General features: G+C 39.4%; 1 protein-coding gene across 1 annotated transcript in view; it reads right to left on the reverse strand.

Moving 5' to 3' along the window:
- The window catches only part of adamts3 (ADAM metallopeptidase with thrombospondin type 1 motif, 3), a 152461-nt gene that overhangs the window by 77403 nt on the left and 48615 nt on the right, over positions 1-26443 (reverse strand). The window contains exon 5 of the mRNA XM_042422035.1: positions 8462-8655. Coding sequence (XP_042277969.1) covers positions 8462-8655 — 194 coding nt within the window. The remainder of the gene's footprint in view (positions 1-8461; positions 8656-26443) is intronic.

A 26443-nucleotide genomic window follows, 5' to 3' on the forward strand; every position in this document is an offset into this window, starting at 1 on the left:
GAAGATATTTGGTCAGAGACATTTCATGTATTTGAAAAAATAAAATTACTCACTTACTGGCCTTTTCTTACAAGCACTTCATTTGTGCTGATATTCATTTGATTGATGATGTGATTTCAGTTTTATGCTACAGTTTTCATGTGATTAACTAGTCAATATAGATGGATATATTTGCCAATTTTAATTTACAGCCTATAGCTGAACACAGGTGTCATGCTAAGATAACATTTCCCAAGTGTTCTGCGCCTAATATGAGTGAAACTGCATAAATATAAATAATTTATGATAAGAGTATTACATATTTCAGGATCAGGGATGCTTCAGAGACTTTGGTACAAAAAATGTAAAAAAAAAAAAAAAAAAAAGAGATCAGAACTGCAGAATCCATCGCCATCTTCAAACATACTTTAAAGCCTGTTTCATGTCCAGATCTTGTGATGACCACAAGCTCAGTGCTTTATTTACCTTCTGAGATAAATATCACTTCTAGGTGAGTCCCTGATCTACACCCTACAGCATATTCTACCTTTGTGATCTAATGTTTCGTTTATGGTGACTCAGTGTCAGAGTGGGAGTAATTCAGTTCTGTGGCAATAGTTGAAGCTTTGGTGGGGTGTTGTACTGAACTGCATAACGGTAGAATAATCAGTATAATGAAGTTAATGAAGTCCAGTATGAAATACAGACACTTCTCTTATATATTATCAACAAAAACTGGACATTAGAACCTTCACAAAGCTAATATTTGTTAGATAGCTGTTATTAGGTAACAGGTGTACCTAATAAAATGATAATTCAGGGTAGATTTCACTGTAAATGTTGTTGTAGTGCCCAAATGTCACCAACAGAGGTCCTTAAAAGTCATGCAATACTTTATGTAAAACTCATCATTTCACTGAACTAAACTCAGATTTGTACAAAATTTGAGGCTCTGTAACATTTTCTTCTTTAGTTTAGCAGAAAAAAATTATTCAAATCTTGACAAATAGCTTTAGACTCAATTCTGCCTCTAATATCTGGTCTGTTGACACTCTAATCCTGGTTAGATGTGTAATTTCTGGGGATAGGTGATTGCACTAACATTTCATTGGAGCCCCTTTATGGCAACTGATGCAATGTGTAATAGCTTGCACCCCGGCACTTTTGATGAGAGATGTGAGGTTAATATGAAGCTGTTATTGATCTTTGACAGCCTGAGAGGGAAAACTGATGCTACCGGAGCGCTGTAATTCCCAAGTGTGACTTTTTACATCTGCACCAACAATCTGAAACAGATCAACCAGCAGCAGCAGCATCTACAATCTTTACTTAAGCCTTTTGTGAAAAAAAAGATCCAAAAATAGAAAAGGTGCCTCTAAACGTCATGTCACATCATTTCACCCACCCTCCTGAAAACTGACAGGACCACTCCTTAAAATGTAGCAAAAAATAAGATTATAGAGACGTAATTTCTAACATCTAAGTGTCTCATCTCATACCACTAATTTTGCATAATATGTGAACAACACAGAACTGAATGAAGCACACATTTGACTAAATTAGATTGCAGACAGATATACAAAAAAATACCGGTTCTGTGATGGGTGCTGATTATAAGGAGACAAACTATCCCAAAAAAATCAGTTATCTGACTCAGTCTTCCAGTGGAGATAAGTAGGAAAGCCTGAGCTATGCTTGCTAATGGAGTCTCATTGAGGATGGATGTGACAATAAAAGGAAGGATCTAATTCTTCTCTCATTTACTGTAGCAGATTGGAGACCAAATGTAAAGTTGGAGCGGTAGTAAATAGATTCATGCGGTGTGTGTGTAGGGTTGTGTGCGTGTCCCTGAACACTTAATTGTTGTTGATGTCACTGCTGAAGATGCAAACACACACTTGTGAACGCAGAGCTCATACAATACATACATGCATACAAGCTCATTACATTTTCCCATCAGATATAATTCTCTGGAGGATGGTGAGAACAGGGAAGTGGAGGCTCTGTGCCTTGATGAACACGATAAATCAAAGAGAAGGAGGAAGATGGGAAGAATAAGAATAAGAGGAGAAGAAAGAAGGTAGAAGAGGAGGAGAGGACAAAGAAAAACATGAAGAGAACAACATAAAGAGGAGATGAGAGGTGAGCAGAGGATAAAAGAGAAAGAAGAAGGGAGGAGAAGAGGAGAGAGGAAAAGAGAAGAAAGATAGGAGTGGAGAGGAGATGTAAGGAGAAGAGAGGAGGGAAGAGGAGAGGAGGGAAGAGGAGAAGAGAGAAGAAGTAAGGAGTGAAGATGAGAAGAGAAAGAAGGAGAAGTGAGGAGAGGAGAGGAAACAAGGAAGGAAGAGATGTAAAGAGAGGAGAGAAGAGAAGAAAATAAGAGAGGAGAAGAAAAGAGAGGAGAAGAGAGAAGAGAAGAGAAGAGATGAGGAGAGGTAAGGGGAGGAGAGAAGAAGAGAAGAAAAGAGAGGTAAGGAGATGAGAAGAGAAGAGCTGAGATGAGAAGAGGAGAGGTAAAGAGAAGAGATGAGAGGAGAGGGGAGGAAAAGATGAACAAGAGATGAAAAAAGAGAAGAAGAGAGGGGAGAAAGGATGGGAGGAGAGAAGAGGAGAGGAGGTTAGAGGAGAGAAAGGAAGAAAAGTAGAGATAGGAGAGGAAGAAAAGGAAAAAATGAGAGGAGAGATAGAGGAGAAGAAGACTGAAAAGAGGACAAAAAAGAAGCCAAAAGGAGATGACAGAAGATGTGAAATGAAACAAGGAAAAGAGGAGAGGTGAGGAGAAAGAAAAAAAGGAGAAGTAAGTAAAGAAGAGAAGAGAATAGGGGGAAAAGATAATAGTAGAGGAAAAAAAAGAGGAGACAAGACAAGAAGAAGAGGAGAAGACAAGACCAGGGAGTAAAAGAGTAAATCTGAGAGCAGATCTGAGCATATCTGAGAGAGACAGAGAGGGCGAGAGAGATAAGAATAAAGCCATATAGAGCGAGACAGAGCCGGAGAGAGGTCCAGATAAACAGACACGGCAGGCTGGAAGCGAACACTGTTGTCAATCACAGCTATCAGCATTCAGAGGCCAGCACCCGAGCTGCCTCCAGTCGAAGCCAGCAGGGACCTCTACTGGAAAACACCATCAATAACCTCATAATATCGTCACCACACAGCCATAGCAACCAGTGGGAGAGAGGGAGGGAGAGACGCTTTGGTAGATTTAACACATGACTTCTCATTTTTTCTCTGAATAGCTGGTCACTCAGCAACGTCTCTTATGTATATTCACGCTGTAAATTCAACTTTATGGTCATTTTGGAGGCTGTAGTTTGTGTTGATGTTAAATTGCGTTGCATTATACTGAGAAGTGTTTATAATATTTAGTGTATCACCACAGATGTAAAACCGGGATGGACAAAATATTAGTTTGCATTAGTTTTATCTTGGTATACCGACTAAACTGGCGACCGAGCGTATAGTACACATCCAGAAATAAAAGGGCAAAGAGAGAAAACAACAAAAACAGAACCGAAATAAAGTCAAAATGATGACATACACCATATTAAAGATAAGTAAAAACTATGATTATGAAACTGATCTTTTTCAGTCAAAACTACGACATAAGTGAATATTTGTACTTACCAGGTCAAAATTATGAGACCATAAGTCAGAATTATGACAATTGTGACTTAGCATAAAGTTATGAGCTTTACTGAAATAAAATGATGAGATAAGTTAATATATTATATTAATTAATATGTTAATTATCTCAAATTATGAGATAAGTAAACAATAAGTCAAAAGTCAAACTTTTTTGACTTGTATTATTTTGACTTGAAACTATAAAGCTATAATTGATATTTCCATAATAACAATGTTTGAAACAACAAACGTGGTTCGTAGTGATGAGAATTATCAGCGACGGAGCTTTATAGCGAGTTTCAGCTCATTGTTTATTTGTCCGGCTCCAACTTTACTGTTTTGGTTCACTCTCAGCGCTCTCATAGCAGAGAAAAAGCTCTGAAAACCCACTGTACACTACCTGCTCAGCACCAAACAGCAAACAGACACAATTAGCAACTAGCAGGTGAATATATTGGAACATTTAGCAGCTAAAGAGCCAAATATTTCCCTCAGCAGTCAGTAGAGACAAAAAAAAGAGCTAAAACAGAGTGAAGATCAAACTTATATTCACTAGGTGGACAGAAACACAACACATTAATGTTGCTCCTTAACTGCTGAATGTGGAAATAAGCAAATGTTTGCCAACAAGTTCAACATGCTGTATCAGCTTTAAAAGGTTCACAACTTGTTTTCACTGCCTCCAAGTGGCCAAAAAAATCAGTTAATGAAGTTAAAAATCAAGATTTTGACTTATTAGGTCATATTTGACTTGAGGCAGAGCCAGACTGATAAATCAGCCGGGCCAATATATATGAGCTGGTCTTAGCTTATTGCAGATATATTATATAGGTATTATGTCAGCAAAAACGACATGATGAAATGTATAGATAGAGTCACCATTACATCAAATATCAAACACTCTCAGAACTTCTCTTCACAATTTAAGGGATTCTTGCCACAAATTCTTATTTTTTTTGTTAATTTTTAAAACAATATCTGTCTGCATATCGTCATCAATCAAGATTTTAAAGCTCAATATTATATTGCCTCAAAAATCACCATCAGTCATAATTTTGATTTAGATTCATATAATAAATGTTCTAATTTCATTTTTTAAATCATTTTTGGGATTTGTTTCAGTGGTTCAATTTATATTTATTGCATCTTTATGGATCCATTATTTCTCCAGGAAACACATAGAAACAGGTAGACTTGGCTCTGATTGGCTCCCATCGACAAACACATTGCTGGAATGCTTCCAGTCCGTCCAGCTTGCAGCGTTTGAACCAGAAAGCCTCCATCTATTCAGCAGATGTACCCCATCTGAATGGCAGTGCAGTCAGAGTCGATTACTGTGACTGTTTTTCAACTGGGGACTCCACTCTATGAATGCATTCAATTTAACTAATTCATTTCAGCTTTTACCTAAACTTAACTACATTCATTCCCGAAACACAATCCACACAATATGGGACCATTTTGTCCAATAACAACAGCCTTTGTGATGGTGTGGTTGTAATTTTGATCTAACCATAAATAATGAGGCATCATGACATGTAATAAATCCAGTCAGGGCGAGGAAGACAATCTTGTGTGTTTTCTCACATTACACACAAAAGGTAAATGACTCCAGAGAAATAGTGTAAACAAAATTCCGTAATCGGTGCTTACATGTGCATTTGAAAGGATTATCTTTTGCAGTGCTAACTGAAAGGGATTTTTTAAAAGATTTACGGGACAATGCCTTCGTAGAAAACGCATAACAAGTCATCGGGAATACAGCCAGTCCTCTCTGCCCTCAACAGAAAGCAGGCTAAATCTGTGAGAAACTCAGTATCACCAACGAAAGCACGTCTGGCTCATATATCTTATGCGTCAACTGATCCGAAACAATAAGCTGCCTGTCAATGATACGGTTTGTTTCTTTGATTTTGTCAGCATGCTGCCAAATTGCTTTCATGTTTCAAATCTAATTATTTTCCCCTACGACATGTCATTCATCAACAGTATGAAAAAAAACGCATCTGACGCCTATCAGATTTTGTGTGTACATATGTACCCTTAAGTATGGGTAGATAATTATCTTCAGCCCATCCCCAGTCCCTCGGGGAAGCTTTGATCATCAGCAGACATGTTGCTGAGGAGCAGCAGCAGCAGCAGCAGCTTCCAAAGTGAAGCCACTCTCCGCAGAAAGCATTAAAAACAGTGGAGCAAAAGTATTCCGCCCGCTTTTCCGTCCGCATTAAACTGTCTCATTAAAGGAATGCCTCGCTATGCAACCCACAAGTGGTGCCACATATGCCACAATTTCTTCCACCACTAGCGAGGGTTTTCTGTGGCATCTGTGACAACTTGATGAGTAAACACTGCAATTCTAGTCTGCCTCCCCCCCAAAAAATGACTTGAATTGATTGTCAAATGCCGTAGAGGAGCATATTGATTAATGCTGGAGTGCGGGACTTTTGTCTCCCCCTTCTGGCAGTGAGAGTAACTACAAAAACACAGTCGACACCTGCTTATGTCATAGGTTACACTGAAGCGCTACTGTTGCAGCTGTAAAACGGTGGATATATCGTTTTAAGTGTCACACAACTCTTGCAAAATGACTCGTTTCACTATCAGAATTTGATCCATTTGGTCCATTGGTGGAAGACTCTAGTGTGCATGCCGTGCCCATAGAGCATGCGCAGTATGCATTCATCCGGCCAGCGTGGGAATGTCAAACCTGACACCAGATAAAAAAACTCTGTATACTGTGAAATACAGAGAGATTTATGTGGCGGCGACAGGCTTAATCAGCATTGCATGAACTAGTTTGACAAGGGCTTAAATGTAACAGACGTTCATTTATATGTAAAAGTTCTGCACTGCAGGTTTAAAATGACCCTGCTGAGGTACAAACACACCCAAAACAGATGTAAACAGAAGGTAGGATAATCCCTGTTTGGGATTTGATGGTTCACTCCTTTGTGTTTCAACAGAGGCGATCATTCCTACAGAGGGTACTACTGGCGTCCTGGTGCGGATAACAGTGCAAATTTCACACAGATGCTTCAGACTTCCCGACAGCTGTGTGTTGTCTATGATCATTCAAAGATATGGCTGATATAACACTGAACTCCAGCAGAGGACTCACAGGAGAGACGTGGTTGTTAATGCTAACGACTCATATAATCAGATCATGAAAAGTTACACACGGTTTGTGATTGTTATGGCAGATTAGAAGGTGTAGTGTGACCTCTTCTGTATTGTTTTTGGCTCTGTGAAACAGAACTAAGCCCTTACTAATACTGACTTTCTCTGACATTGGTCTGATCCAATACAATTTCAAAAAATCTCAATAGGCAGTTACTACAACCGTGCAGGATCTTTTTAACTGATTAGTGGTGCTTTAATGTAAAATCTAAAAGGGAGAAAACAGGAACCTAAAGGAATATAACATACTGTAAGGAATATTTCCATGGGAATGTTAAAAAAAACCTTGATATATCACCAAAAAGGTTTTATGTTTGGCTGTGGTGGAAAGGTTGGTGCATCAATAGAAGCGATTTAGCGATTCAGTCGTGATGTACATGAAGCATGTGATTTAAACATCTACTGAAGATACAACAAATAACTGTAGACAAATGTGGAGTGATGAGGAGATTTTAACACTCCTCAAATTAATACATGAAACAAACATCATGTTTTCTACGTTATTTTTTCACTTTTTGAGTTTTGACTGGCGTTATGTCATCTCTTTACGCCCGCTTCTTCTAAAATGGTTTAATGGTCCTGACTGGGAAAAACAGTGCCACCAACTGTTTATCTTGATGAACTAACTCCAAATACTACTCGCAAAACAGTGAAAAAAAAAAAGTGGACGGAAACATGTATTATTTAATTGTTTTTCTTGGTTAAAATGTGCACTAAATTGATGGATGGAAACCAAGCATATTGTTTTTAAATTTTGCATGCACACATATAAAAAGCTGATGTAAAGCTAAAGCTTCATGATTCTGTTCCAAAAGTAAGAAAATAATTCAAATCCACGTTGACAATTATAAAAATGTAAATTACAAAAAAAATTCAGCCCTGGAACATTAAAGTACGTCATGTAGTTCATTGACTATGTTTAGACAAGGATGGTATTTCTTATCAAAAACAATGTGACTTTGTTTTAACGACCTTTAGCAAACATCATTTCCCACCATTGCAGGTTAAACTGTGTGAGTTCGACAATATGAGGCGGAATCGAGTGTCTGTGGTCAGTTCAGACGTGTCTGTAACAGCTGGACAGAGACCGAACGAGGAAGGTATTGGTTAGAAAAAATACTTTGGACGAGAGCGCTGGTGGATATGATGGATCAGGAAGAGGTGAAGTTATGATGACGAATGTAAACGTGCTGCTGTGCATGTGTTGTGCAATTTTCACATGAGCTGTTTTTTTTGTGGTATGCGAACAAAATAATTGTTGTTTAACGATGTTAAGAATATAAAGGTTTCGATTCTACAAAAGTACGTGCTGTAATACTCATTCATCTGAGGATATTAATACTAAGCCTCAGACAAACTGTACTTTTTGGGAAAGATTGATGAAAGAAATCCTCGAGGAGAGACTGCATTGTGTTACAGAGGCTAGCGAAGCAGACGCCAGACAGGAAGTGGTGCGAGGACTTAGGTTTTCTATAGCTGGATTTCCGCAGTATTTATCCTTAGCAAACTTCTTACATGGATATCAATCCATGCAGTCTAACATGCCTAATTAAATCACAGTACTGTCTACTAAATGCCCATCCCTGTTAAATTCTTTGCAGCACAAATATCAATGCATACACACAACTCAGATTCTGTATTGCAGAATTAAGTGTGCATAATTATGAAAGTGACTTACGATATTCATGAGAGTGAGGAGGTAGTTCTGCACATGCTCCTTTCCGTGAAATCGAACCACCGAGTCATCAACTCCCAGCAGGATTTCGATGTTGTAGTCGTCCTCCCCAGCATCACGGCGACGGCGGCGGCGGACTGTCTCGTTGACCTGCTTGGCTACAGAGTCGAGAACCCCGGGAAAATCCAGCTCTGGATCTGTACGGGCATCAAGAAAAGAGAAGATATGAGTGTTGTATTTAGATTGTTAGAATAAAAATACATAAATTGTACTAAAATATATTTTACTCCCATTAAAAAATACTGTATATTTACAGCATATCAACACTTTAGGAAACCAAGGAAAAATAAAAATATCAAACATCACTAATCAACAATGATCGACAGAAAATTAATCCACTAGTTTCAAGGTTGAAGGTTACACATACTGTCATTTAAAACCACACACAGAAGTGCACAACCAAACTGTGTCACTTGACTCTCACTGACAACAAGCACCAAACGACAACACAAACAGATATAATTACCCACCAGGTAATTTTAACCATGAATAAGCCAAACAATATGATCATACATATGAATAACACTACTTAACACTAACAAAATTGCTACATAACACATAGAACAGTCTGGTATAGTTGTAGCAGTATGATATTGTGATAATCAATGAATCATTTAGGTATTTTTATAAGGAAAAATGACGATGACTGACGATTGATGGTTTCACATTCTGATGGCCAAATCGCAAAACCTCATATCTGCAGAATTTTCTGATTGGCGGTTTTCACTTTGGATGATGAGAACAAGGAAGGCTGCTCATATTCAGTCTGTCTACAAGATAATCTCGCCCTTCATTGTGACAGAAAAGTCACACAACAAAACAAAAACACAACACAGAGTCCCTGGATGTGTAGAGAGGCTACAGCATAAGTGTGTTACACAATCACTGAACATTCATTTCCAGTGGACGAGGAAGCAAATACACTAAATTTAAGGAATTTCCCACATAAGGAATTCTGACCCTAGTATACTACAATGTAGTAACTATTACATTTACTACATCTTTTTACCTGAAAAGAAGGTTTTTTTTTTAATTTTGTCTGTTAAATAAGTGGTTGACTCATTTTAAATGTATTTTTCATTCAGTCAGAACGACACACCACCACTCATAAATTAGTTTACTTTTCCGCCTTTCACTCTTTTGTGTGCTCAGAGGTGAATGACCAAGTGTGTATTTCAATTATCGCCTAACACACCGTGGTTAATGTTTCTGACATTACTCATACGTTAATGAAGCCTCAGGCTACAGGCCTTTTGTCGGGTAAACGCTCTGAAGATTTTGCGGAGTCTTGAGCTTGTGAACCTGAAATGGGAATCTCTGAGGATAACAGGTCTGTGACACTGTAGTAAAAGTTGCTCATAAGCTGCTGAACAACTATCAGGTCATGCAAAGCACTGTTCAGTTTTCAGCTGGCAGTAATAGCACTCTACAAGCAAACAATCTACAGTTATTTTAAGGCAATATTATTACAATTCACAGATTGTCCTCGTGTGCGTTACATAACAGATAAATCTGATTTGACTTCAAAGCGAGTTTCTGCGTCCACTTGATATGAAAATGAAATTATCTGACTTGACAGTATTTGGTCCCCTCTGCACTTGCTAGTACTGGATCATGAAATTGCTAATACTTCCCTTTTTGATGGAATGGCCTGCCAGCACTTTGCATCCCCTTAATACTGCTTAGCTTTACACTCCGAAGGCTGAGGCCGTCCCTGTCAGACCTCTCAGGGTGCACTGCTGATATGAAATCCTTCATTCGGTCTCTTCAGTAATCCTGACTAGAGCAAACAACTCCTTGTCTCCTGATTGAGTGGCTGCAGACATCCCTTATTTTATACTTTGCTGCTTTATAGGGACTCACTGGAGATTAAATTTTACACTATAGCAAGTGAAAAAGATCTCCTGTGTGGTATCAACCGCTTGGTTGGTAATAAAAGCCGCCAGCAGGAGAGTTGCAGGTTCAAAACCTGGTGGAGGAAATCTTGGCAGGCATGTGAATGAATCATCAGGGTGTCTTTGAGCGAGAGTGTTGTGCTTCAGCAGAGCTGCTGGCCAACAGTGAGGCAGTGATTATGCATACAGTTTGTTTTGTTTGGTCTCAACCACAGTGGAAAATTGTACTTTTTTTTTGTTAGTTTTGTATTTGGTTCATTTTAATCTTGTTTGACATAATCTCAAATTGAAATTAAGATTCTGCCCCCTCAGTGCACTTTGTCAAAGTTTCTTAAATGTTTTCAGGCAGGAGAGATTGTTTTGTAGGCCCACACTTATCATTATCACTCGAGGAGAAGTTTACTATTTGTCACATGCTACAGTTTATTAAAGGAGAGGTTCACAGTTGTTCACATCTGTCCTGACACAAAAGTCAGGTACCCAAATGAACACTGACACGTTTTTCTTGCTGTAATCATTCCTTCTGTTCATACTGAACATTAAGAAATCCCTTCATGATGCACTTTCAATTTAAATGATGGGGGGCAAAATCTGTATAAAAATGTATTTAAACATTTATTTGAAGCGATTATGAGGCTGTAGCCCCACAAATTAGTTAAATCAAGTCAATATCTTTCAGAGTTCAGAGAGTCCTTCCACTGCAGCTCAAGAGGAAAACACTTTCATTTGAGACACTATGAGGATTTTTTTAATTTAAAAGAACTGTAACTGTGGAAGATATCCACTTAACTTGACTAACTCAGATGGCTGAAGCCTCATATTATCTTTTTGTCCCCCATCACTTACATTGGCAGCACATTTCGGGGAGATCTTCTAATGGTCAGTATGAACAGGAGGAATGATTACAGAAAGAAAAACACCTTGTTTCAATGTTCATTTGGGCTCCTGATTGTTATTTTAAGACAGACTTGAAAAACTGTGAACCTATCCCTTATACTCTGAAACTCGTCATTAACAGAAACACTGCAATCCTGTTAATGTTTCTGCCAGCAAAGAATATGATCTATTTTCTTTGGCGGCTTCTATATGGAGTGAATATTTGCCTGTAATCCTTTTACAGGTGTCAAATACAGTCTCATTAAAATGCTTACACAATTTCTCTAACAGTCATGAAATTAAGATTAAGATCCTCTGCATTTGAGTATTAACCCTAACATACATGTAGATGTAGACAAAGCATCAGGTCTCTCATCTAAGAGAGCTATACTTATAAAGTTGTTAGGTTGACATCATATATCTACAGGCTGAGAGCTGAAGTGTAATGACAATGCACACAATAGTAAGCTCTTTTTACTGCACAGCTTGCAAGCTTTTTCAGAATAAATTATATTGCAGAGCCCCTGGCTGCGCGTGGTTGTGTGTGATGTTCCCCCTGCCGCGACGCCCCAAGAAATGTTTCATAGGGGTGGCCAGATGGGGCCACTGAAAATGTTGTGGTGGCACACCAAAACCAAAAGCCATAACTGAATTTCAGGAATTCTATTATCCTGTTGTAGTATATAGGCTAGTTCAAAACTATGCCAATACGAGAGTTAAGGAGTTGCATACTGATATACTTTGATTTCTTATTTTTACAGTTAATGTTACTAATTATCTGACGTGCACAGACTAATACCAGTACAGTTAACATTTCCAGTTCCACAACAATGTTTAATTTAATTTAATGTGTTATGTATCTGTATATTCATGTGTTAGGCGATTCATTGTTCTTCAAATAGGCTGCGATTTGAATCCCATTACTTGCATTTCTACATACATTTAGGGACTAGAGTAACCAATGCAAAAATGGGAAATAACTACGGTGGTGATCAAGCTGAATTCTGCCAGAATACTAGTAAATATGCATAAAAGTTATTGAATTATGGATATAAACAGTATATATTTTGACAAATAGGACTGGCAGATCTATGGTACATTATTGTGGCACTATCAATAAAGAAAGTGTCGTTTACAACAAACATACGAAACGTATCAAAACATACAAAACTTTTTTTTAGAAGTCACACTGTCAATACTTGTATATAAGATTACTGTCAATGAATGTGTTAGCATTTTATGTAAGTCTAGTGCGTAGTTATCTTTATTATGAGTATTGCTTATACCTGTAACAGTCCTACTGTATTTTATGTGTAGTATTGAATTAGCACACAGCAAAACTTCTGTTTTCGGTACCACTTCCACTTTTTTATCAGAACTGCAAAATGCAGACGGTCCCTGCTGCTGAGTGACAGCTGAACTGGACGCAGAAATAAAGTTTGTTAACAAAACCAGTAAGAGCAATGCTAAAAACAAAGTGTCACGTACAGGTTTAAAATAATAGCTGTTATTATTGTGTGGTAGGAGGCTTCTCCGGTACATCCCCGCCGGCATCAATTGGCTCAGCCTCCCGCCTGCATCCAGCCAACAACCACCAGAGGCCGAGACACAAACAAAACCAACTCATTATTGACCGGAACAGATCTATAATTGATGTCTGAAAACAGCGGCTCAATTCACAGTCTCGGCCGGAATCTGTCAGTGGCCAAACAGTAGCGTATTAAGAACGATTTTTGTGGTTAAAAAAATAATCATAAAAAGATTTTGAAAGGGGAACCGGGATTCTAAAAAGCCCTCGTCCCCAGTGGAAATTACGCCCCAGGCATACTTAGAAGTATATTATGCATATGCGGTTTGCAGGGGCGGGCACTTCTTGGCGGCACCATTGTACCCCAGGGGCCCTTGTGCATTTGTCTCAGACGAGAAAATCTTCAATCTGATCCTAAAAACTGAATATAAACTGAAGGGGAGGGATGACATCTTCCATTTGGTCATGTCCATAAACTTCTGCCTGTCTGCCAGCAAGACAGCGCTGGCCTTGAGCTAAAAATTGAGTTCATGTAGGTTCACGCAGCCCATTTACAAACAAACCAGGGTTGGTAAACAGAAGTCACGTGGACTCACAAGTAGCTTGTGTATTAAAGACGTTTCGGTGACCCGTCATCATGCCGTGTAAGAAAATTTGGCAGCGGGGTGTCAAAACAAATCTCGTTCCAATTTCGTGGCTGTGAATTTAGCCCAGCATGATGGACGTGTCTGCGCTCTATACTGGAATTAACCTTCTTTGGTCTTCAAACCTGTTAAGATCACATGAAGAAGCATCTATTTATAACAATTCAAGCTCACCTATTTGTACAGTATTACTCTTGGAAGAAGATAAAGACATTTTCAGATGTCTTTTTGGTGCCCCTGTGTTTCCATCTGGTTAAATTAACTCAATGTACAGAGTAAACTCTTTTGCAAACCACTCAGAACATATTTGGTGTGAACACACCCTAAAAGACAGAACTATGATTTCTTTGAGAGCCTCCTAAGTATGGATGTCTGTACCTGAAGAAAGGTGAGGCGAAGCATTCCTGAAAAAGCTAATCCATCCCTTGTGTAAATAAATGATTAAAGCAAAAAAAAAAAAAAGGAAAAATCACAGCTTTTATATTTCATCCACATTGGGTGAAGATACTACGCTGGCAAACACTTGGAAATCTCGAGCCATAAATAAAAGCGCAGGCAATTTTTCATTTTTCCAGGGATTCTTAGGGCCGCAGACAGGGCCAGTGATTGAGTGGAGAGGGAGCTAAAATAAATAGGAAGAAATGGCTGCCACCTCAGTCGTGGCCCGGCTCCTACAGTGTTGGGATTGTGGAGCGCATTCCTCCTCTCCGCCGCTCCCGTCATGACACAGGCATTCTTGTGCAGCGGGCCAGCTCCCCCCCTCCCCCTCCTGAGTAAACAGGCTTTCTGAGGTCCCTACTTCAAACGCACAGGACTTCCCCTCAGCAGCGCTCCTTAAGACCACTAGTGTGTGCTTCAGTCAGCGGCAAACTCCCCCCCCCCCCCCCCCCCCCCCCCCACCCACCTCCTCACCCCACCCCGGCCCACAGCCCAGTCCCACGGGAGCCCCACCATGCAGCAGCAGCAGCAGCAGCAGCAGCAGCAGCAGCAGCCCAGGAGACGGGAGAGGCCCCCAGCCAGCGCCTGCCCACACGTGGCACTGTGCGGCAAGGTGGCAACGAGGCCAGCCAGAGCTGCCGCAGGCTAAAAATGGCACAGAGGTAGGCGACAGGCAACTCGCCATCAGCCCAGAGTGGAAATCTACTGTGTCTGCTGTGACGCCATTAATATCCACACAGACGCTCACACACTCCAGCAACCCCATCAAGAGGCAGAGGAGGAGAAACCAAACAATTAATCAATTAATCAATTAGTCGATAAACAGAAAATTTTAAAAAAAGTATTTTTTAAGCTGGTTTCCAACTGTGAAGATTTGATGCTTTTCTTTGTCACACATGTAAACAGAATATTTTAGGGCTTTGGACTGTTGATCAGACAAAACAAGACATTTGAAGACATCACCTTTGACTGTTAAAGTTATAACAGGCATTTTTTTTTAACTATTTACTGAGATTTTATAGACAAATGATTAATCGATTAGTCTAGAATATAATTGGCAGATTTTAATGAATGAAAATAATTGTTAGCTGCAGCCCTAGAAAGGATGAACACAAAATGAGGAATAGATTCACATTTGTTTGTTTAGATTCAGATGCATAAACATACAGGGCAAAACGCCTCCTCTGAGGATCTAGATCTACATGTTTCTAATCAAAAATGTAAGTACCTCTGACAGGAAAAGCATGCAGCACCCAACAAGTATCCAGGGCATTACAGCGACAATAAGCAGCAATTTTGCATTATAAAAATATGGGCCGTAATCCTTATATCTGTTTATGCTATAACAGAGCAGCAGGATCGGCCTACATACTGTACCTTCTGTATGAAATGATACAGAAATGCACTTTGCGTAAAACCTACTTTCTGAGCTGAAAGTAATTTGTCTCGTGTGGCAAAACTAGTAAGGGGTAAAACAAAGTAGGAAAAATAGACTAAGGGAGCTGGATTTCTTTTTTTTTAGTTGGCAATGATGTCACTGACAGTTCATACTTGATGAGAAGTTTCAGAGTTCAAGCTATAATGCCAGACATTATTTTTAATGACTGGGGATTTTGGATTTAGAGCGAGTTTGAGCTTGATGAGCTGATGCTGCTCTTATAGGAGAGGGATCAAAGATGAGAAATAACAAATTAATGAACAGAGAGACTGCTTGCCTTTAAGTCAGAGAGGTTAGTGCAGGTTTAAGTCAAGAATGATGTCAGACTCGTGACTCAGAACCACTGAATCATCACTCTGTCACAACAAGATAAACATCAATCAAACATATACTGTGCCCTTAAGACACCAGAGAACAATTCTCCTGCAGAGGGAGTGGAGCTTTCCTGTTCGTCTGCAATATAAACAGGTGCATGCCACACAGCTCCATTTCAACACTGGCTTCTCATGTGAACAGATAACACAGAAAGTGTGATCTAACCAACTGTGAAAAAAGGTGGGATCACGGCTGCCAGGAGAGTGGGTTACATCGCCCCCCGCTGCGGTTGTTCAAAGGTTGCAATCTCAGAGGTGTTCAGTCAAAGAAACAGGGCACAAAACCCCTCGTCAAAACATTTGCCACTTGGGAAACGTCTCTTGGCTGGCCAACAGGAAATGTCAGGTGGCTTTGGCTGCAAACAATTCAATGCAATCTTGTCCGTATGGGGTGATGATGATGAGGTGAAAGGTTGCTTGGAGGGTGAATCTTGCCCTGAAAAACACCATTATATGGTTGACTTGACGCTCTATTATACGTCAAGTCACGTCCATTTGGCTCAAGGACTTTACAATCTGTACAGTAATACAACACCGTCTATCTTTAGACCTTCAATTCAAACAAGGAAAAATTCCCCAAAAACCCTCTTCCTGTATGGACAGACATGCAATAGATGTCGTGTGTACAGAAAAGACCAAGACAGCAAAATTACAGTATGGAGAAAATAGAATTACAGAATTACAGAAGGACTGCCATATATGAAGAATATAACTCAGTGGGTTCCAACTGCAGAGCTGTGGACCAGTGTTGAGCCACATAGCATTTACTGTTGTGCCCACAACAGTATTTAAACAGAATTACCTTAAACTTGTCTGTCTATGTTGCATCTTTCCTCATCACTCCCAGTCTACTTTCACATAACCTTTCAGTCATCAGTCCATCATCATCTACTCTACACATCAGCTACTGGACCTGCATGTGCTGCATTCCTACTGCTGTTACTACTAAATACCTGGCGTGAGTAAAAAACAAAAACAAGTGTCGCTTGTGAGTTTCTTTGGAGGACTCAGGGGAGATCAAGTTTATTTCAGTTGTGATAAATGGCCCACCCCATTGGCCAATCCTAAAGAATATTATCAATATAACAAAAAAGGATAAATAACCTTGTAAATAACTTCCCACCACGTCATCATAATGACGCCAGTAAGCATGGATTTGTAGCTTTTGTTGAAATTTAAGTTCAGGTTTAATCGTCATTACAGCCATTAAAAAGCAGAAATGAAAATGTATCAAAATTTGGTATCAGGGATAAAAAAAAAACATCAAAAGAGCCTTAAAAAGTCTGAATTCAAATAAAGTGTGTAGCCAGAGTAAACAGCAAGTCAAACAATCAAGCATCTGTTTCAACTGGGCTAAATTTGGTTGGTAAGTTAGAGATCTTTAGATATCTTAATTGCAGATAATGATCTCAACATAATCAAAGTGTAGTTAGAACCTGCTACACGTTACACTAAGTAGTGACTGAAATGCTTAAATGTTATATGTAACCTAGAAATCTAAAATTTTATCCCACTTAACTACTACTACTACTACTTTAACTCAGTAATGTCTTTTCACTAGCAAATCCATGCCTTCTGGCTGTTTACAACTGGCCAGAGTCTTAGCTGTAATGCTTTGGAGGCAATTGAGTGACATACCTGGGCTCCATTAACACTTGTACATAGAATATGTGACGTTGAATTGATACTGAAACATCGGAGCGGACCAGGTTCCTCCATTCATGGCTGTAACATGATAATGTTCCTGTTATATAAAGAATTGTCCAAGAATATTTTCAGAAACATTCAGGTGAAATGAAGGTAATAACCTGAGCACCCCAACTTAAACACACTATCAACGGCGGGCTGGCTGCTGAATGCATAAGCCATATTTCTATATATGAAACACCAAATGGTCTGATGCATGTCCTCTATTAGTCTATACGAAGAAAGCAATCTGTGACCAATGCCATAAATACCACAAATCTTTCTTGGTTGACATCTCATTTTACAGTAGCTATGAATAATGTTTGTTATTCTGTTGCTGCACAATTTCTTTCTGCTTGGAGCTGGATATGGAGCTTCATAGGGGTACGGGTCAGTGAACAATAGCCTAAAATCAGATGCCCTGATTCAGTAAGTGCACAAGACTGCAAATTCCACCTTAAACATTGAATAGAAAACAAAATGACTATCCTATCTTTATCATTTTAGCAGTGCAGTGGTTCCAGTACCAAAGTGTTCTGAAGCTGCACTTGATTTAACGCTGGCAATTTACTTCTTGTCATGTAAGGGAATTTTTGACTCCCTAGAGACCATAAAACCTGGATAATTACACTAGATTTTATGACTGAGGCAATATCGTTTTAGCCTTCCTCTTTCCTCTGCCTCAATCGAGTTGAAAATGAGCGGTGACAGCAGCAACAACAGCAGCCTAATTACAAGCAGTGCACTGCAACAGGAGAAAAGATGCTGGCCGAGGCATTTCACATGGTGAGGACGCCATGCAGGTTTGTGGTTCTGTGTTGAAGTGTGCTGGAGATTTTAAAAGGTGCGTGTGTGTCTATGTGCATTCTCCGCGGCCCACCCGAAGCTTCTGAAACTCTAATAACAGGCTCGTGGGGAGTTTTAGGCATAAAATTGAAGCCAACACTCCTGCTCCCACTGGGCCTTATATTAAAGCATTACTAATGATTTCTTGTCAAGTCTTGGCTGCTTCGCCTACGAAAATAAACTCATGCAGTCTTTCACTGCAAAAAAAGAACCATTAAAAAATAATTATTCTCGTGAAAGTTTGACTCTTCGGGCCACATTAACAGCAAATGTAAAACTACACCTTGTCATCAGAGCCTCTATAACAGCATGGAAATGTCAATAAAAAAATGATTTTCATGTGTATACAATGTGTATTGTACCAACGCAAGACAAATCTTGTATCTGTGCAGGATTTAGTGACATCTAGTGTTGAGGTTGCAGACTGCAACCGACTGAACACACCTCCTCTTCCAAGCTTGTAGGAGAACCTACGGTGGCCGCGAAACTCGCGAAAAACGTGAAAGGCTATCTCTAGAGCCAGCGATTGGTTTGTCCATTCTGGGCTACTGTAGAAACATGGCGGTGCATCGTTGGCAGCCTCCGTGGAACAAGACCCACTCCCCATGTAGATATAAAGGGCTCGTTCTAAGGTAACGAAAACACAACAATTCTTATTATCAGAGGATTATACACTAATTAAAACATACTGAATATTATATTCCGATTCTGCCAAGTACATTCCGCTAGATGCCACTAAATTATACAAACTGCACCTTTAATGCCAGGTTTAAAAATGGATCAAAGTGTCTTGCTGTGCACAGTAGTCTACAAAAGTCCAAGAGAAGATTGTTTAAAGGGCACTTAAGCTGCTCTAGTCAATCGTTTTACATTAATAGGTAAATTGACTTCATGCCGATGTGAAAGGAGTCACTAATACAGATAACCTCAAAGAGAATTATCACTCAATTCTGCTGTTTCCCTCAGCTTCTATATGAAGCTTTTTAGCATCTTTCAGCTCATTGTTTTGATTTTACGACTCGTAATTTTACTGTTTTGTCAACTCTCACCTCATCAACATTGTTTCCAGCAACATCAAGCGGCAGTTTTAGCAAACAAGGTCTGTTAAAAACCACTACCTGCCTAGCACCAAACGACAGACAAAGTTAGTGGAACATTTAATAGCTGAGGAGCCGGATTTCCCCTCAAGAGTTCAGAGAGAGCCAAAAAGCAGAGAGCTGACTTACATTCCTCAAGTAAATGATTCAAAATGAATGCTATTGTTGCTCTGTATCTGCTGGATGCAAATAACTTGCTAACGCTATTGCCATAACAACTTGAGGTAGTAATATTATGTCAGTGTTGTGTTTGCAGTTTGTTCTGCTTCCCGCAGGTGACCTAAAATCAAATCAATACTGATCTGAGTAATTTATACCACTCAGGAAAGCTAGTTAGCCAGCCTTCAAGATGCTCCAAGACCATGAAAACCATAATCAAATTTATTTTTATGTTTTAGAAATCTCAAGTTTTACGAGTCTATTCTATATCAATAGAAGGAGATAAGATAGGAGGGTCAACACTGGGGTCAACACTGATGTCACAAGACAGTCCCAAATGGGTAAACTGTCTGATCGTTTTTACATCCACAGAACCGGCCAAAGCCTGAAGTGGTCTACCGGCCAGACAGCTACTATCATCACCAGCCCCCAAGAAGACGTCACATTGTCTGGATGAAACAGAGCTCATCCTGTTCTCCCCAGACCAGGTAAACAGAACACAGTCATAGGTGACACACAGGAACATCCTCAAGTCAAACAAGTGACATGCAAGGTCAGGTTGCGAGCACATAGTGAAAAGTGGGCGATGTTTCAAGATCTCCTCCTACAGCCCACACTATTACCATGTAGCATCAAGAGTATTCTTCCTCAGAGCAGTTCTGCATTAGTCAAATGTTTGACTCTAATCACACACAAAGCAATAATGCAAGTGCAAGTTAAAAAGGAACAGCACCTCATTAAAATAAAATCTCACTCCCTTGTTAAACTTCAATTTAACCACCTGCTGGAGGATTTATCAAACTGAGTTTTCAAAGCTATTCCTGTGAGCTGCTCTATTATTCTTCCAGAACATGAAATATTTGTAATGATGCCACTTCTGTAGTTAAAATGTCACATTTTAGTGTGAACATATCCACAGGAGTTAATGGTTAGCAGGCAAAGCTGATAACATGAAACGGTAAAAAATAACACTTCTGACATAAAATACATATTGGAGCAAACACACCGAGGTGGTAACTGACAGTTAGCTCGTGTGCCTGCTGTGAGAGAGGTAATTTGGCGTGTCTGTTGGACACTGAGAGCTGGAAAATGAACGATGCTGCTTGTCACAGTGGAGAGCCAGCGCACCTAGAATTGAAGGTTTGATGTTTCTGGCTTCCTGTGAAAGTACGTAGGCTTGAAAAACCATTTCACCAAAGTAAAATATCACAATGAGGGCCGTCCATCCGAAATATATGTCAGCTTTGATATGTCATACTGTGCTTCTGAAAGCCATTCTTGATGTGGATGTTTAAAATTAAAAAGGAGCTATGCTTTGCTATAAGAATAAGAGATACTTTATGTATCCCGAGGGAAATTTAAGTGTCACAATGACCCTTTGATGAACAAGACAGAGGCTCCGTATCACAGTTATCCAATGAATATTAATGGTGTATTTAGTGCTGCAAATGTCTTTTATATAATACTTGCTCAGATCATTATGTTGAAAACCTTTCTGCTTCATTGACTTGGCATTTTATGTTTTCCCTGCAGGCACAAGGACCTGGGATCTGAAAAGGGCAATGATTATGATGAGTCTGAGTTTAAAGAGTCTCTCAGGTCGATAGCTACTCCAGCAGAGGTGTTTCCACATCAAGACACTGAGCAACACTTCAAGAGCATTAGCATACTAGATCAATGTAGATCACATTAATCTGACTATGGATTAACTGTAACAATCACCTACAAATAATTATGACAAACAATAATCGGTGATTAATGTGAAAGCCATCTCTGGATGCTTGATCTGATTAAAACCTCATTAGGCTGCTGATGACAGCTGACAGCTTGATTTTAATTTGACGTTTTAATCTTTTCGTGTTTAGGTCAATCATTTATGTAAATAAAGAAGGAGACTCGTGCCAGACCTCTGGAAGTGTCAAACTGTATTTATTTCTCGCAAATCTCTGAACACACGCCAAACTCTGATCACATTAAGGCAGGTTTTTAAGCAGTTAATCTCCCTTCTCATTTTGCTGTCATTAAGGTTCTGCAGCGAATTTCAAGAAAAGATTGAATTCTGTCAAATACTGAAAGCTAGTACAAAATGTTTGGTCAAATTCCTAGTCAGGCTAACATTCTGTTTGATCAGATGTTCGTCGTTTTGTTGATGTTCTTTATGCTTTATTTTATGCAGGCAAAACTCACACAGCTCTTTGTTTTAAGGCAACAATAAACAGTGATGCACACTGATCACAAAAATTAAAACGTTTTTCAGGGACTCATAGGCAGATCAAGAAGAAAAGGTGTGCAAATTAAAGGGGATATAATATGCTTTTTATAATTTTCTGTAATTTTTACACTGTTATGATGTCGGATATGTGTGTTAAATATGGTCCAAAGTTCCAAAACTTGAGGTGAATGTATGTCAAAACGCTTCCTAAAAGTCAAAAGCCAGGGCTTCAGACTGCTCTAAACGCTTTGTTTGCAACGTTACCTTTACTTCCTCCTCACGATAACATCAGATTGTTCGCACATGCAAACAAATGTCCGTTCCTTCTGTAGCCTTCGCTTCTAAGGTTGTTCCAAGGATTGTTCACGTCGTCCACTCGCATATTTTCAATCGGATTCTGGCTCGAACATGTGCAGATGTATTTGAGAAGTTTCCATTTTGAATAAAGAACGAGAAAAAGAAGTGAAATCCTACTACTGTTTGTTTATTGAAGCTAACTAATCAGAACAATCAGAGTGGGCTCATCTGGAGGGGAGGGGGGCCTTAAAGGGACAGGAGCTAAAACGGCCTGTTTCAGACAGACGCTGAACTGAGGGGCTGCATGAAGAGCTAGTTTAAGATGAATAAGGAGTTTTTTTTACCTGTAAATAATGCAAATATATTCAGTAGAGCCCCAGTATACAAATATAGACCTGGAAATGTGCATGATACATCCCCCTTAAAGGCTTTATTTAGATAACATAAAAATGGCAACCAGTTTCAGTGCTTTAAACCATTACAAACTTTTCTCCTTTTTCTGAGAAACATTTTCTTTTCGTTAACCAGTTTTCTCAGTTTCACGAGCTCCCTCTATTTATTGTTCAATTCAAATGATTGAGCACTTGGCAACAACCCTCATATTGGTACCAGATTTATGACCTGCGCTTATCCAACGCATCTGACAACCCGTACTATAGCTTGAAATGCTGCACAAAAGTACTGTGTTGATAGATAAACCGTTGTTCATTGAGAAATCGCTGCAATACAAAATCACAAATTGGCTGTTTACATTTTTGTCCAAGTACAGTTTAAACACATGTGAGAGGGAGTTTTTGAACTTTTTGAACAGAGCCAGGCTAGCCGTTTTTCCCCTGCTTCCAGTCTTTAAGCTAACCACTTCCTGTTTTGAGGTCTTTACTTAATGCACAAACAAGAGTGGGCATCAACCTTCTTATCTCACTCTCGGAAATCTCAGAATTCAAACAATTTCTTCAACTTGAACCTACTTGATCTTTACTCTCATACCAATTCTATGAGTTTCTGTGTTGCAAAATTGCTTATCTTGTGCAGTAGCTGTTGAGTAACAAACTTGTGTGGAGTGTGTTTGTGTGTGAGCTGAGGGAGGGAGAGAGAGAGAGAGAGTCCTGATTCAGACAACGGTAGGCCTTGTTGGGGTCGGTCAGTTACAACATGCAGCAAAACTTAGACTTCATTCATGGTAGGGTGAGAACTGCCTTTTTGGAAGAAATGCTCACTGTATTTCCTTTCAGGGAGTTCAATATATTTTGGTGACCTGCATCTGTTTTATTTTTTTCCTGAGTTACTCTCTTTCTCTCAGAGAACAAACAAGCTAATGTCACCGTCGAAAGGCCAAGTGACAAACTGTTTTCCACTCTCTCCCCAACCCCAACACAAATGATCCAATACAGAAGTTCAAGGACCTAAAACACTGCTACATTACTAAACATTACTAAAAAGTTAGGGGTGATGGAAGTATATGAATGGAGCCTATTTCTACCTCCGCCAAGGATGTTTTTGGTCCTGTTTGCTTCTTAGTTGGCAGGATATCTGAAAAGCTACTGAACAAATTACAATAAAATGTTGTGAAACATTAAGTCATGGGACAACTGCACTTGTTTGAAGCTTTTAATGCAGATTCGGATCCAGATGCAGATTAAAAGGTTATTTGAGCAGCACGGTGTGGCTCAGTGGTTAGTACTATTGCCTCACAGCAAGAAGGACCTGGGTTCAAATCCTTTATGGGTGTACTTTGCATGTTCTCCCTGTGTTTCTGTGGGTTTCTGCCTCCCTCCATCAAAGACATGTATGTTAGGGTTAATACTCCTGTCAGTGCCCCTGACCACGGCACTGGCAAAGAACTGGAGCTGGTCCCCGGGGGGGCTGCAATGCAGCTTCTTCTAATTAACACATTTAGAGGACTGTGGAGGCTTTGCAGAGGTGTGCACTCCCTCGCACATTTCTAGGTCATCTTTATTTCAAAAGCATTTTGCAGCTTATAATATATATATGCCCATCTTCAAAAAAAAAAAAAAAAAGACCAACTCACTGAAGAGATAAAATGTGAAACAAGATATTTTCATATTGGCATACAGTTTCTCAGAGGATTGAGAGTCTGCTGGTTTTTCCAGCTCATCACCACTGCAGCTGGTTTCACTGATGATAATTTCCCCGATGAGTTCATCCTGTCAGGCTGACAGAGTTACAGTCCAGCCAGACAAAAAGCGATGAGGGAGCCAAGCACCACCAACGCTTCATCTTCTCAATCCAAATTTTGTCTGTTTGCTCGCATGTGTCACTGGGTTTAATAGTCAAACAGGCAGGAGCTTCCTCTGAGTTCAACTTTACTTCAGCAATAAATATAACAATTTACATTTATTAAAATTAAAAAAATCAACTCCCCCCATATCTTATATACATTCATATCAATGTAGCAAATAACATTTGATGAAACTAGTTATGGTGCTTTCCATAAAAATGATTTTTAAAAATTGAAATTCTGTGGAAATCTCTATCATTAACACACCAAAACTACTTTAAATCACATGTAGTTTCCTTGACAGAGACTTGATACTATGATAATGTTGTATTTCCATCTTTATCACAAAGAGCACTGTCCTTTACAACCTTTTCTTTGATTGATGTATTTTATAAGAGTCATACATTGATCTATAATACTCTAAATACCACAATATGTACGCGCCTCGGTTTCAGTTGCTGACTTGGAAAAGCCAGTCAGAAGTTAAATTGCAAACCATCAGATTCGTAGTTAACTTGTACTCTGCAGTTTTTTTATGTACACATGTACACTTATATCTTTGACCTTTTATCAAAGAAGCGAATATTTCCTAATATAGTTGTTCATTGTTTGTACTGATGATTAAACCTCGAGAGTTTCACGCTGATCCAAGTCGTAGAAGAAAGTCGTCTATGGGGAAAAATGTATGTGATTTATTTTTTTCCGCCCACTTTACACCTCTATTTCCACGAGCACCAGGTAATATTTGAAGGCAACATAAATGAGCATATCATTGTTTTTATCACCTCCTCTCTCCTCTCATCAAGATTATGACAGCTGGACAGTCAGAGGACCCTGTTCAGAGAGATGAAATATAATGAAACTGTGAAAGCGGAGGCGGGGGGGGGGGCATGTCTTTCCCATCCTCCTTGGAAATAACACCTTTGATTAAACTCATGACAGATCTCAGGTGTTGGATCGCATGCTGCTACTTTCCCTTTCCCATCATGCTCTGTGCAAGCAATGATATCATGTATGTATATATGCACATGTATGTCACGTTTCATCGATGAATATCGCAATATTAGAGTGTGAAAGTTCATCTTTGACCTTGGAAATAGTTTGACATAATTATATTAACAGAAGGTCCATGTTTGTTTTTTCCTGAGCTTTCAACAGTGTTTTCATCAGTGATAGATGAAAACTTAGCAAATCCTGTGATGTTAGACTTTGAGATGCAGTTGAAAGCTCCAGAAATAGCTAGTGAGAGTATCCTGTGTTTAAATTATGTTGTCAAACAAAAGACTTTTGATTATAAACCTCAATAAATTAATGTTTCATGTAACTAGAAGTGGTATATACAACAACAGATTTCTTCTTTCTTCATCTGACAGTCACTTACCACAAGGATCTGAATTACAAACCCTACAAATCCTCCTACTGATCACTACAACCGAGACAGCAGCTTTTGAGATTAAATGCAACCACCTCAAACAGCACTTTCAACAGCAACCCTTAATCACATGACTAGAACTGGGCTATTTCTTTGATGTGCATGTTGTAATTTCCAGACATATGGGCAGTGTTGTTGCAGCTGTCAGATTCTTACACAATGCAAAGACATTTCAGTCAGGCAATAGAAAAAAAACTTGGGGCGTTTTCACACCTGCCTTGTTTAGATCGGTTGAATCGAATCCTGGAGCGTTTACCCCCTTTGGTGAGGTGCGTTTGGGCAGGTGTGAACACAGTAATCGCACTCAGGTGTGGACCAAAACAACCAGACATTGTTGAAGAGGTGGTCTTGGTCTGCTTACAAACGAACTCTGGTACGGTTCGTTTGTGGTATGAACGTCATCCGACCCAACTACAGGAAGCATCGGTCACTTATGTGTATGTGCTCCCTTTCGCGTAACATGTGTTTCCCACAGAATGAGATCATGTGTGTGTCTGTAAACGTCAATTGTTGGTTATACTGTACATTGGTGTGTGTGTGTGTGTGTGTGTGTGTTGCAAGTATCAGTTGTATGTGGAAGGATGCCGACATGAAACTGTAGCGCTGACAAATTAAACCCAACACATTCTTCTCTAGACCAAGCTCTCGTTGATACATTTTGGTTCGCTTGAAATTTTGTTAAACCAAACCGAACCAAAAGGGCAAATGCAACAAAACAGCAACTCATCAACTGATTCGGACCGAAGCGAACAAACTATAGGTGT

The sequence above is a fragment of the Thunnus maccoyii genome, chromosome 9 (assembly GCF_910596095.1).
Source record: "Thunnus maccoyii chromosome 9, fThuMac1.1, whole genome shotgun sequence".
Classification (NCBI taxonomy): Eukaryota; Metazoa; Chordata; class Actinopteri; order Scombriformes; family Scombridae; genus Thunnus; species Thunnus maccoyii.